General features: G+C 59.4%; 2 protein-coding genes across 3 annotated transcripts; one reads left to right on the top strand and one right to left on the bottom strand.

Moving 5' to 3' along the window:
* Positions 1 to 220: 220 nt before the first annotated feature.
* On the bottom strand, positions 221 to 6615 carry FSCN3 (fascin actin-bundling protein 3). Of its 2 annotated transcripts, XM_087873522.1 has the most exons (7): positions 6376 to 6615; positions 4915 to 5041; positions 3832 to 3950; positions 2874 to 3033; positions 1097 to 1267; positions 605 to 820; positions 221 to 450 (listed from the first exon to the last, which is right to left on the bottom strand). In XM_087873522.1, exons 1-6 carry the CDS (start codon positions 6472 to 6474, stop codon positions 615 to 617), a joined length of 882 nt encoding a protein of 293 aa, XP_087729648.1. In that variant the 5' UTR covers positions 6475 to 6615; the 3' UTR covers positions 221 to 450; positions 605 to 614. The 2 variants fall into 2 exon arrangements, with proteins under 2 accessions (XP_087729648.1, XP_087729647.1); XM_087873521.1 differs by lacking the exon at positions 6376 to 6615 and having other exon boundaries at positions 4915 to 5995.
* Positions 6616 to 7113: 498 nt separating this feature from the next.
* On the top strand, positions 7114 to 10340 carry GCC1 (GRIP and coiled-coil domain containing 1). Its single transcript, XM_034430045.3, has 2 exons — positions 7114 to 8628; positions 8703 to 10340. The coding sequence occupies exons 1-2, from the start codon at positions 7114 to 7116 to the stop codon at positions 10005 to 10007; spliced, it is 2820 nt and encodes a 939-aa protein (XP_034285936.3). The 3' UTR covers positions 10008 to 10340.
* The last annotated feature ends 1604 nt before the right edge of the window (positions 10341 to 11944 follow it).

Genomic DNA, 11944 nt, shown 5'->3' with positions numbered 1-11944 from the left:
TCCTCTGGACCGGCAGCACCCAAGCCCGCTGTAAAGCTGGGCTGGGAAGCGCAAGGACCCTCGGGGCCGCTCAGAGTGGCCCTGCTTCCCAGGCAGAACAAACAGCCTGGTTTGGATTCATTTACAGCTCCCTGGAAGCCGCTTCGTCCCCTCCATGTGAACCCAGAGCAGAGACCTCTGCCCCACTTCCCAAAGTCAGGAGGCAAAGGAGAAAATGCAACAGGGGCCCAAAAGGGGTGAAGCTACTTCATTGGTGCAAAGAGCTCACAAGTGGCTCCCCACGGGATTTCGGAGGCGAGTGGAGGGACCCCTTTGGCTCATGGGGAAGCAACAAGCTCCTCCTCAGCTGCCGGGCAGCCTCCACTGAAGCATCTGGACAAATAATGGCGGAGCGCCCTAGATAGTGTGTCCAGACAGCCGCTCGGCAGGGGCACTTCTTTCAGACAAGACCTGTGGACAAGGAGGGAAAGTTAGCAATGTGCCCATGGCAGTCCTCTGACCCACATGGGACCCATGGGTGGGGGCCCCAAGAGCAAGGTGGTTGGGCCATCTCTTCCTCCCCCTGCATCCCCTCCATCCCAGGAACGTTTCTGGCCTTCCTTACCTTTCCTAGGCTAGAACTCCCAAAGACAGTCTCGGGCGATCTCCTCACTGTCAGCCACCAGGCAACCGCCCCGGTCTCCACGCACGTAGTAGCCATTGGGGGCTATGATGGCCAGCAGGTTGTTCCCCTGGATCTCCAGGTAGAAGTTCAAGGCAAACTTCCCCCACGGACTGAAGGTCCTTTCTGGGGTCAGGGACCAAAAGCTCTTTCCTCGGCCTGTGGGACGGAGGGAGGGGAAGGGGAAGGGGTTAGTCTCCCATCTCTCCCATCAGCAGCCTCTGGCTTCAAGGGAGGGGAGGGGATAGGAAGGAGTGTATTTCTGAGATGTTTGTACTGAAAGTTGTCCAAAACAGACCAAGATGGTTTCTGTGCGGATGTGATCACTAGGCGAGCAGCCAGAGAGAAGGAAGCCCCGCCTGGCCTGGCTTCTTTGGGGAGGAAGCCCCTGAGGGTTTCCCTGTGAAGCGGAAGGGGGACCCCACCCCCACTTACTTTGAAGGTGGTAGACGCCATGCTTGCAAGGCAGGATCTCCACAGGCTCCGGCTCCAGAAGGTTGCCCTGCAGGGTCTCTCGGCAAGGGGAGCTGCCCACGTAGCCGTAGTGCCCACGCAGCACCAGGAAGGAGCGATTGGCAAAGCGCAGCACAAACTCTTCGTTGGGCCCTACAGCAGAAAAGAACTGTGGAGGCCTGGGGGGGGGGGGGAGGGCTGGCCCAGAGACCGGGAGGCGGAGGGGAAGGAGGACTGGCACACAGAGCCTGGTGGGGCACCCAAAAGCTCCCATCAGCTAACCGTCGGCCTATGCAGAATCCCCCCCTCAGGTGGTGGTTTCAAAAGTTGGTAAATAAATGAAACAACAAATCAGTTGATGGACAGGAAAGTGGGTGGCCTATCAATTTAATAAATACAAACATTGTAAAAAAAAAAACATTTGTGCTGATGTTTGACTATGCTATGCAGACTTTCAAGTTAAAGATACATTTCTTAATGTATACCTGAATTTTTAATATGGGTAGTCCTCGACCTACAACCACAATTGAGCCCAAATTACCATTGTTAAGGAGACAGTCATTCAGTGAGGTTTGTCCCACTTTACAATCTTTTTTGCCACAGTTGTTAAGTGAATCATTGCAGTTGTTAAGTTAGTTACCCGGTTGTTAAGTGAATCTGACTTTCCCCATGGACTTTGCTTGTCAGGTGGTTGCAAAAGGGGATCAGGTGACCGCGGGGCCACTGTGGCCATCATAAATGCGAGTGGGTGGCCAAGATTCCCATGAAGAGATTCAAATTCAGCGGCTGGAGGGGCGTGCAGGGAGCCAGAAGGCACAGTGGTGGGTGGTTGATTGATGGCTGCTGTGTGAGGCGATCTGCGCTGTGATTGGCCGCTGCAGGTGTGGAGGTGCGGTTCCCTGTCTTCCCACCTTTTCCTCCTGTTGCGATTTACCCCAGGGTGCTCCGCTTGCCTGGCTCTCTTCTCTGCTCTGCTGCCGTGAGCAGAGGTTGGGTAAAGCTACTTCTTGAGGCAAAGCTAGAAGTTCCTGTCAGTGTCTCTGGCTTCATTTGGACGCCTGCCGCCCAAATTCCCTGGCCCGTTTGAATTTTCATCCCGCGACCCCAGGGATGCAGCAGCGCTTGTGTGTGTGTGTGTGTGTGTGGGTCATAAGTCTCTCTTTTCGGTGCTGTTGTAACTTTGAACGGTCACTAAACGAACTGTTGTAAGTTGAGGACTAACTTCCCAAGTCCATTAGAAGCTCGGCCGTTGCTGAAGGCATCTGGTAAGCAGAGACCCCTGAAATGGCAAGCCGAGGGGGGCCCTGCGGGGGGCCCGGGGGGACTTCACTGCTGCCAGGGCTTTGGAGGGCCCCCAGGCAGCCCTCCCCTCACAACGGAAGCGGGAGGGGATTCCTCTCCTCAGTGGCCCCCCCAGCCCCCCCCTTCAACTGAATCCCACCGCGGTTAGGCCAGGCGGCACCCTGCCAGCTCCCCACAACCGGTCAGAGGAGAAGCGCGGGGGGGGGGGACAACAACATGTGGGGGGGCCCTAAGGGTGCCAAGGGCAAGAGGGGTGGAATCTGCTGGGGAGGCTGTGCGAGGAGCAGGTTGGGGAGGGTGGGTGAGGGGGCACCGCAGGGCTGAGGGAGGCGGATGCAAGGGAGTGGGGCTGGGAGGGAGTTCGGAGGAAAACCTTCCCAGGCCAAATTCTTCCCTCCCCTCCAAGGCCAGGAGGGGCCACAGGAGCAGCTTGCTTCAAGGCGCAGGTCCTTCTTACCTGGGTGCGTGGCTCGCGCTACCAGCAGCCCCACCGGCAGGGTTCCCAGGTAGCGCCCCCCAGGAGCTCTCAGGAAGACCCTCCCATAATGCCAGAGGACCTGGAACCTGGTCTCTGCCTCCTTGGCCGCCCCGTTGGCCAGCACGCACCGGAAGGGTCTCTGGGGAGGAGAAATGCCACGGTCAGGAGGGGCATGCTTACTGAAAGCTTTCCAGGAGCTCTGCCCCACTGGAGGGCGACAGGCAGGATCTGCTCTCCCTCTGAGAGCGAGGGTGGCATCCGAGGACTCGTTCCTGGGGCTGGCCTGGGCCAGGCAGGACAGGTCCCACTGTGTGAGCAGAGGGGGATGGAAGGGGAAATTAACCTCCCACTAGGGCCAGCAAGAGAAGCATCTTCCTAGCAGGAAAATCAAGGAAGGAGGAAAAGCCTGGCCAAGGGAGGCTTCTTCACAGATGTGCTAAGTGCTGAATGGGGGACAGAAACAACACCGTAGGAGCCATGCAGGCTCTCCCAAAGCTGGCCTCAAAGGTCGGGAATGGCTCTTCCCACCTCCCAAGGAGGGGCCGGAAACAGCCTGGATCGTCATCATGTTGCCTTACTCAGAGTCAAGCCCAAGCAGGCCACTCTGCCCTAGGCAGACTATTTCTACTGCTCCGCTATTGCTACCCAACCCAGCCGCCCCCCCCCCCCCCCCCCCCCACACACACACGAGACTCAGGCTGACTCCCCAGGGCTTCAGCTCGCCCCCTTCAGCCTGTCCTGTCTCAGTTCCAAAGGGTCACTGCTGGCCCGGCATGTATCCCCACTTGCTCGTGTTTGGTGGGTGGCTGCCAGGCCGCTGTCCGTCCCTGGCTCAGAGTCCAGTGCTGGATCTCCCTGTGTGCAGCCCTTTCCCTGGGGGCTTCATCCTGACCTCCCACTTGCTGTGGGGATGAGGCAGCAGCAGCAGGGGACTGACCTGAGCCAGGTACTTGTGATGGACACCTTTTAACTGCACCGTTTGTGTGATGGAGTCCATTTCAAAGAGGAACGTGGACATCGGGCTCAGCTTCTTAGGACCAGCGTAGACTTCGGAGTCTGAGGAGAGAGAGAGAGAGAAAGAATGAGAATTGTAAGGGGAAGCTTTGCCAATTGGCTACTCAGTTTGTTCCAAAAGCAGCTGAAAGCCTCTGAATGAAAACCCCCCTCCCTCACGAAAAACTCTGGGGCCAGTTCAGAGAATGCGGCTTTCAGAATAGCTTTCTTTATTCATTTCTTTATTAAATTTCTATGCTGCCCACCTCACTGATACAGCGACACCGGGTGACCTACAATATAATAAGTTAAAAAGTGCTTAAAAAAACAATTAGGATAGAGAAGTTAAAAGTTAAAAACTAAGATGACGGGCAGCTTTGGGCACGAATCTTCTCTATCCCAATATAGCAGGCTCCTCGTAGGGCCCAAGGCCAGGTGGCACAGCCAGGTTTTCAGGCTCTTCCAGAAGGATGGGGGTGTGGAGGTGGACCTCCCCTCTGATGGGAGAATATTCCAAAGGATGGGGGCCACAGCAGAAAAAGCTCTTCTCCTGGAACCTGCCAACTGAAATTCTTCGGCCAATGGGATCCAAAGTAGGTCTTTTCTGCTAGTGCAGTAGGTAATTCCACTGGGGTGAGCCAGTTTCTCAGGCAGCCTGGGCTTGTTTAGCAATGGGGTCACATGTGCCATCCTAGAGGCCCCAAGAACTGCCCACCTCGCTGCATTCTCTACCAGCTGCAGCTTCCAAACACTCCTCCCGGGCAGCTCCTTAGGGTGTCTCATTAGAGACACTCTGCATGCAGGGAGGCAGAGATATTTCTGAGGTCCCAGCAGTCAAACTCAAGGCAAAGCTTTTGACTTCTTATTGTCACAGGGTGGCAGGAGAGCCCTCCTTCTGTCCCCATCTGAATTCTGAAGTGGCTCAGGTTGTAGTGACCTGACCAGGTAAGGGTGGGATGAATCCCTGCTCTCCAGGCAGCTGTTCCTACCATTATTTCCTGGGCTGGAAAAACAGGGATTTACTTGCCAGAAATGATGCTGACGAATCTATTGGCTCTCGTCCTCAGACTGACCCACGGTGGGCACCGCTTGATGACAAACCACTCCTCGTTCTCCTCTGGGTGGTCCCCAAGGCAGAGGAGCCCCCGGCTGCCCTGCGGGTATAAGACGTGACCCTCCATGTCCGTGAGGAAGGCCAGGCAACCGGGCTTCAGGTTCAGGTGAAAGGCCGTCTCCGTGGAGGGCATCGTGGCCAGCTTCTCTGATCTGGAGACAAACTTATGGGTGGAAGTCTCCAAGTGGCAGGTCCCCTTCCTGAACCGCAGGAGGAAGCTGCATTCCTCCAGATAGGGCACGGGAGCATCCACCCAGACCCGATTCAGTTCCGGGTCAGTCCGGGCGTAGAGCTGGCTGCTGGGGTTGAAGAGGACCACGTGCACGTGCTCAGCCAGCTGGGGCATCCACAGGTGGTGAGCGGTCAGGCCTCGGGCCACACAGAACACATCCTCACCATCAGACTCCAGGAACTTCTGGCTCTCCAGCTGCTGGAGGGTCCAGGCCCCACTCGGATGGACCTCCAGCAGAAACCGGCTTTGCTTCTCAGCCACCGGCCGTCCACAACGCACCGTACCATCTGTTTCCACCAGGAGGTACTGCCCTTGATGCCCAACCAGTGCCACCACGTCCTGATTCCCTTGCTCTGTGGTCACCCTCAGCTTCCAGGTCTGGGAGAGCAAAAGTGGCCAGTCACCAGCCCAGCTGAGCAGTCAGGCAAAGCCCAATCGCCCTGACGCCCTTCTTTTGTTGGTCTGCTGTTGAGGGTGAGGGTCAACTGGCCAAAGGAGCCTCCCAGAGCAGAATCTCCCAGCTGCCACTCAGCCGAGAGGAGAACCAGGCCTTTCCCAGCCTGGGTGCAGCCTCCCTTGCTTTGGGCTCCAACCCAAGGCTGGAGCTCTTCCTTCTTAGCTGCAGGTAAACTGGCTCCTCCTCCCACCAGCTCAGCCTGGGCGCTCCATGGAACCCCAAAGGGAGGGTCCCCTTCCCTGCGCTCCTCGAGGATGCCGGCCTCACATTGGTGCTTGGGTGGGACTCTCCCAGCTCTATGCCCCAAAGGTGGTCCAGGAGCCTCAAGGCTCTTCTGAGGGCCCCCTCTGCCTATTCAGCAAGGCTCTCCCTGTGGGGATGGTGGGTTGTGGGTGGGAGGGGCAAACTTCAAGGCACCCATGGGTGGTTCCTAAGGAATGGAGAACAGCTGCCTCCTCCCAACTCCCAATTCAAAATAATCAAATTCAATAAACGAAAATAAACACCCCCCTTTTAATTCCTCTGGTGGCTGCGGGAGCAAAAGGGGCCACTGCCTGGTTTGATGCCAGGCAGGGAGCAAGCATTGCTGTCAGGGGGGCTGCCTTCCCACTGCCTGAAGGAGCTCAGCCCCTTCCCTCTGCCCCCAGAGCCAGCCATCGGGGCTGGCAGTTCCTTCCCTCCATACCTGTTTCTTTCCCAGCGAGCTCCCCAAGACACTGACATCATCCGCATAGCACTCGCAGGTGAGATACCCCCCCGTCCAGTTGATGAGCCCAATCTGCATGAGGGTGGAGAGCAGAGTGGGACTGGCAGATTCCCCACTTCCACCCCTGGGTCTCACTTGGTCCAGGCTCTGGTGTGTGGGCCCAGGCAAGCCCTCCGGGTGGCTCTTCCCAGCATTCCAGGGCTAGAAGCCCCTGGCAGCTCTGCCCTTTGTGACCCCCTGGTTACCTCACAATGCGGGCACTGAAGAACCGCCTGGCTTTCCACTGCCCTCCAGGCTCCCAAAGGGGATGCCCGCCCGCTCTCCCAGTGGAGCCCCTCCCCGTCTCCAGAAGCAGAACATCCACACCTCAAGGCTCATTAGCTGGCTTGCACTCTTGGGGGGCAGCAGCGGGGCCGATGTGGCAAGGCAGTATCCTTAGGTAATTCTACTATGGGTCAGGGGGTGAAATCGGCGGCAGCTGTGACCAGGCGGCCCTGGGGGGTCCCATACCTCCTGGTGGCCTGGGATGGAATTGAACCCAAGGATCCTTGATGCCTGCAGAGAAGACCTGAGCTCTTCCAAGGGAGGCCGACCGCCCAACTGACTTCACTCAGACTGGAAATTCAGTAAGTGGGCAAATTCAGCAACTGGACGGTATTGAGCGGACATGAGCGATGCGCCCAGGAGGCTTCTGATGAGAGACAGTTTCTTGCTGGAATGCATACTTCCACAGCTATTCCGCCCGGTGGCCCTTCAGGTACCTCCAGATGGACACCTGGGCCTCAGAACGCTCTTCAGCGCAGCTTCAGCCAGCCCTGCGCCTCCAACCGAGTTCCTCCTAAGCTTTCATTCCTGGTCTCTGATCATCAGGGCTGCCGTCCTCCAGCCTGTCACGGCCCTTCCCGGCTCTCCAACGCAGCAGATGGGCAACAAGGAGGCCTCTCCCTCTTGGCGCTCTGCGAGGCGGCCGAGGACCCCGCCGGCTTCTTTGGCAGCTGCCATCCCCCACGTCGACTTCCCCCCTCCTGCCGCCCAGGGCAGCAGCCTCCGTACGGGGCGGGCCCCGGAATCCCGGCTCCTTCGGGTCCTTCTGCGCCGGCGGCGATGTTGGCCAGACTCCGCCGCGCCCTCCTCCTGCTGCCTCCCGGCCCTGGCGGCGTCTCGGGGGCTCCCTGCGGATCCCATTGCAGCTGGCCGGCGCCATCCTGGAGGGAGATGCGCTGGCCCACCCGGAACGGCCCGGAGCGCCTGGTGGCTCTTGGGCAGCCGCCTCCGCTCCTGGGGCTCCTGGGCCGCTTCTCCCGCTCGCGTCGCGCACCTGGTTCTGAGCGCTGCTCTGCCGCCCGGCCACGCCCCGCGGCCAAGTGCGGACGAAGGCGGGCAGCGCCGGGCAGGGAGCCCGCCCCGCCCCGCCCCGCCTCCTCCCTGCTCGGGCTGCCCGAACGCGCCGCGTCCCGAGGGCCTGAGAGCCGGAACCGGCGGAGGGGCGGGGCGAGGGGCGGCGTCCCGGCTCCCCGGTTACGTCGCTGCCCCGCCCCTTTCGCTCCCGGCGCCCACCGCGCGCCAGGGGGCGGGCCCGCGCAGGCGCGTGAGGGCGCGTCTTCCGGGCCGCGCGGCGGGGCGATGGAGGCGGCGGCGGCGGCGGCGGAGGCGGAGGCGGGAGGTCCGGGCCGGCGGGAGCTGCTGGCGACGGTGGCGGCGCAGGAGGAGCAGCTGCGCGAGTACCGGGCGCGCCTGCGGGACCTGGTCCGCGCGCACAAGGGGCTGCTGGCGGAGCGGGCGGCGCTGGAGGCCGGCCTGGGCGCGCTGGCGGGGTCGGCGGCCGAGGGCCCGGCGGAAGCGGCGGCGGCGGCCGAGGCGGCGGCGGCGGGCGGCCCCGAGGCCCGGCTGGGCGCGGCGCTGGCCACGCTGGCGCGGGAGAAGGCGCGGCTGGAGGCGAGCTGGCAGGCGGAGCGGCGCGAGGCGCGGGCCGAGCGGGAGCGGCTGGAGGGCGAGGCGCGGGAGGCGCGGGCGCGGCTGGCGGCGCAGCAGCGGGACCGGGCGCAGGAGCAGGCCGACCACGCCGACATGCTGCGCGAGCTCCAGCGGCTGCTGCAAGACGAGCGGGCGCGGCGGCGCGAGGCGGAGCTGGGCCTGGAGGAGGCGCGCCGGGAGGAGCCGCGAGAGCTGCGGGCCGAGCTGGAGCGCCTGCGGGGCCACTTCCAGGCGCAGCTGCTGCAGGAGGCCGGCAAGGTGGGCGCGGGGGGACCCCCTCCCCTCCCCCCCCCGCGGGCCAGAGTGACCGCCTCTCCTCCTTGCCCCCCCAGGCCGCCCAAGCCGACGAGCACCTCCGGATGGGAGAGCAGCGTGGCGCCGCCCTGGAGGCCCGGATTTCCGAGATGTCGGAGCTGCTGGGTGCCTACGAGAAGGCCAGGCAGAAGGACCAGGCCGCCATCCGGAAGCTGAAGGACCGCGCTGTCCAGCTGGACCTCGAAAACAAGACCCTCGCTGTCGCCGCCTCTGGCCATGCCGCCGTGGGCCTCACCCTGGAGGACGGCCACCTGGATGCCAACGTGTTGAGAGACAAGGTGGAGAAGCTGACGAAGCTGGCGCGAGTGGCTGCCGAGCATGCCCCGTCTCTCGTGGGGGATGTCGAGGCCCTCTGCCCGGCTGAGCCCCCGAAGGACACAGAGTCTGGAGACTGCGAGAAGGCCACCGTGGCCTATTATCAACAGGAGCTCAAGCAGCTGAAGGAGGAGTTTGAGAGGTACAAAGTGAGGGCGCAGGTGGTCCTGAAAAGCAAATCGGCCAAGGATGGGAATTTGGCCAAGGAGCTGGAGGAGAGCCAGGAGCAGCTGGCGGAGCTGAAGGAGAAGTACGTTTCCCTTCGGCTGTCCTGCGAAGCGGAGGCCAAGCAACACCAGGAGCAGCTGGAGGCCAAGAGGCGAGAAGTGGCTCTCCTCCAGCAGCTCCACCGCCAGGAGCTGGAGCGATGCCTGTCGGAGGGCCAGGAGAAGGTCCTCCGACTGGAGGAGGAGATGCACAAGCAGCGCAATCGGGTCCTGGCCGTCCTGGCTGAAAAGGACCAGGAGCTGCAGCAACTGAGGGTCCTGGCCGTGCCCTTTGGGCTGCAGGCCCCCAAAGCAGCCACAGGGCCAGGTAGTGGTGGCAGCAGCAGTGCCCACAGCGACAGTGGGGTGGGTGACGATGCTTTGGAGCACCTGACCCTGCCTCTCCCTGCCCCCAACGAGCCTACCTTCCTGCTGTACACGGAGCAGCTGGCTCGGAAAGAGGTGGAGATCTTGGCCCTGAAGAAGCAGAAGCACCAGCTGGAGATGGAGGCTCACCAGTTGCAGGAGAAGCTGCTGGAGGAAGGTGAGAAGCACCGAGAGGAGGTCTCTCTGCTCCAGGGCCACATTCAGAAGACCTTCAGGGACCGGAGCAGAGAGGGAGCTAACCTGGAGTACCTCAAGAACATTTTCTACAGGTTCCTGACTTTGACAGATTTGTTGGGACGCCAGCAAACCCTGACAGCCATATTGACTATTTTGCATTTTAGCCCAGAAGAGAGACAGGCTGTCCTGAGCCACGTGGGCAGAAGCAGCAGTTGGTGGCTTTCGGGGAAGAGATGAAACCCCCGCCAGCTCTGCTTGCGGGGGTTGGTGGGGTTGGGTTCATAATGAGGCTGGCTTCCCCATTCTGGCCTCAAGGCAAGCAGTAGCCATTCCTAGCCATTGGGTGGGGAGGCCACAGGACCAGCCAGGGCTCCCAGTTCAGACTCCAGCCGGAGTGTAATGCCTCGCTGGGCTGCAGGGATTCAATTTGGGGTCTTTGTTCTTTTTAAAGGGCTCCTTTCAGGAGTCTGGCCAGTGTTTGTTCCAATATTTGTGCCAAATGTGGACGGGAAATCCTCCGGACTCTCAAGCCGGCAGTTGAGGCCAGCCAATAAAGCATCAGCAGTTGAAGCCTGTCCTGTGAGTGCCTGGGCTTGAAGCAGATCCTGGCCTTTAGATGAAGTCCCAGGGCGTTCCCTCAAGCACTGCTGTCCATCTCGGGGCATGGAGATGCAACAGTCCCTGGGGGTTGGTGAGCTGCTTCCGGCCACTCCGGGCCAGAAGATGCTAAGATTTCCCCTTCCTGATCTGTACGCTCCTTGCATGCCTTCTCCCAGCCAAGGATTGGAAGGCAGGCCAAGGGCCATGGTTCCCTCCTCTCCGTTTCTTTGTGGAAGTCAATCTCTATAGCCTCCCATCTGACAAGGGTAACTCTAGGTGGCCATATAGGGGTGGGGGGTTATAGGGCAGGGGTCCTTGACTCCCTTCACAGCTCAGAAAAGACAGCAGCCCAGGGTTTGATACCTCCAGGGTCATCAGGCAGTTTTAGTTTGCCTGCTGGGTCTAATATGCACTTTAGTATCGTGTGTGAAAGGATGGATCATTACTGGCCACCTCACAGCAGTCTTTGGCACGGGAACTCGGCCGTCGTCTTAGCCTCTTGGAGATTAGTCCATTATAGCACTAGCACTTTGTTTATTTGTTTATTTATTTATTTATTGGTTCGATTTATATGCTGCTCTTCTCCGGAGACTCAGGGCGGCTTACAATGCGTTAAGCAATAGCCTTCATAATTTTGTGTATACCTGCTTAGTAGGGCTTTCGCCCCCCCAGCGGTGGTTTTTTTTTTTTTTTTTTTTTTTTATACAAAGTCAGCTTATTGCCCCCACAATCCGGGTCCTCATTTTACCTACCTCAAAAGGATGGAAGGCTGAGTCAACCTTGAGCCTGGTGAGATTTGAACTTGAAGTAATTGCAGGCAGCTGGTGTTACTTAATAGTACTTTAGTCTGCTGCACCGCCAAGGCTCTTCCACTTAGACTTCTATACCACTTCACAGTGCTTTTACTGCCCTCTCTGAGCAGTTTACAGAATCAGCCTCTTGCCCCCAACTGGATCCTCATTTCACCAACCTCAGAAGGATGGAAGGCTGACTTAACCTTGAGCCGGTGAGGGCTAAACTGCTGGCAGTCGGCAGAGTCAGCCTGCAATCCTGCATTCTAACCGCTGTGCCACCATGGCTAAACTCTGTGATTTCTTGGGGCAACATAAACATAGTTATATTTTGTCTAGATGGGGTTAGGACTGCATGTCTTGTGTATTTGGATATGCAGACATGAAGGTTTTCTGAAAAAGGTAACGGTGCAGGTTAGAGCAACTGTGAGGTCAGAAGAGAGCCAGGCGCTCTCGTTGCTGGGAATCTTGACCAAGAACTGAATAGCTCATGTGAGTGATCCTGTCTGTCTCAGAAGCACCCTCACTGGGGTGCATCACCCATCACGCACCTTCAGGGTAAAGCTTTGCCCTTCTGCTCCTGATCTGCCTCCTCCCTTTCAAAGGCCAGCCAGTTGGCGGCTGTTCAGGGCACTTGAGCTGGTCAGTTCTGAAGGTGCTGCTCAAGTCCTCTTAGCCAGTGCTTGTCCACTCCTGTGGCAGCAGAGAACCTCTGGGCTACAGTTACCGTTTTGTGCTCCTTTCTTTAATGTTTGGGCTCCCGGTGCAGAAGCCTTAGCCATC

This window comes from Pantherophis guttatus, chromosome 7 (assembly GCF_059756535.1).
Source record: "Pantherophis guttatus breed Tessera chromosome 7, ASM5975653v1, whole genome shotgun sequence".
In the NCBI taxonomy this organism is placed as follows: Eukaryota; Metazoa; Chordata; class Lepidosauria; order Squamata; family Colubridae; genus Pantherophis; species Pantherophis guttatus.
The sequence above is the reverse complement of the archived record's forward strand: the minus strand, read 5'-3'. Positions and strand labels throughout refer to the sequence as shown.

Excerpts from the sequence above, each read along its gene's own strand:
- FSCN3 (XM_087873521.1), bottom strand. The coding sequence starts at position 5,347 with ATGCCCCAGCTGGCTGAGCACGTGCACGTGGTCCTCTTCAACCCCAGC. Across the intron at positions 3,951-4,914 it reads ATTCGTCAGCATCATTTCTG|ACTCCGAAGTCTACGCTGGT; the intron begins GCAAGTAAATCC and ends CTCTCTCCTCAG. Across the intron at positions 3,034-3,831 it reads ATCACAAGTACCTGGCTCAG|AGACCCTTCCGGTGCGTGCT; the intron begins GTCAGTCCCCTG and ends TCTCCTCCCCAG.
- GCC1 (XM_034430045.3), top strand. The coding sequence starts at position 7,114 with ATGCATACTTCCACAGCTATTCCGCCCGGTGGCCCTTCAGGTACCTCC. Across the intron at positions 8,629-8,702 it reads TGCTGCAGGAGGCCGGCAAG|GCCGCCCAAGCCGACGAGCA; the intron begins GTGGGCGCGGGG and ends TTGCCCCCCCAG.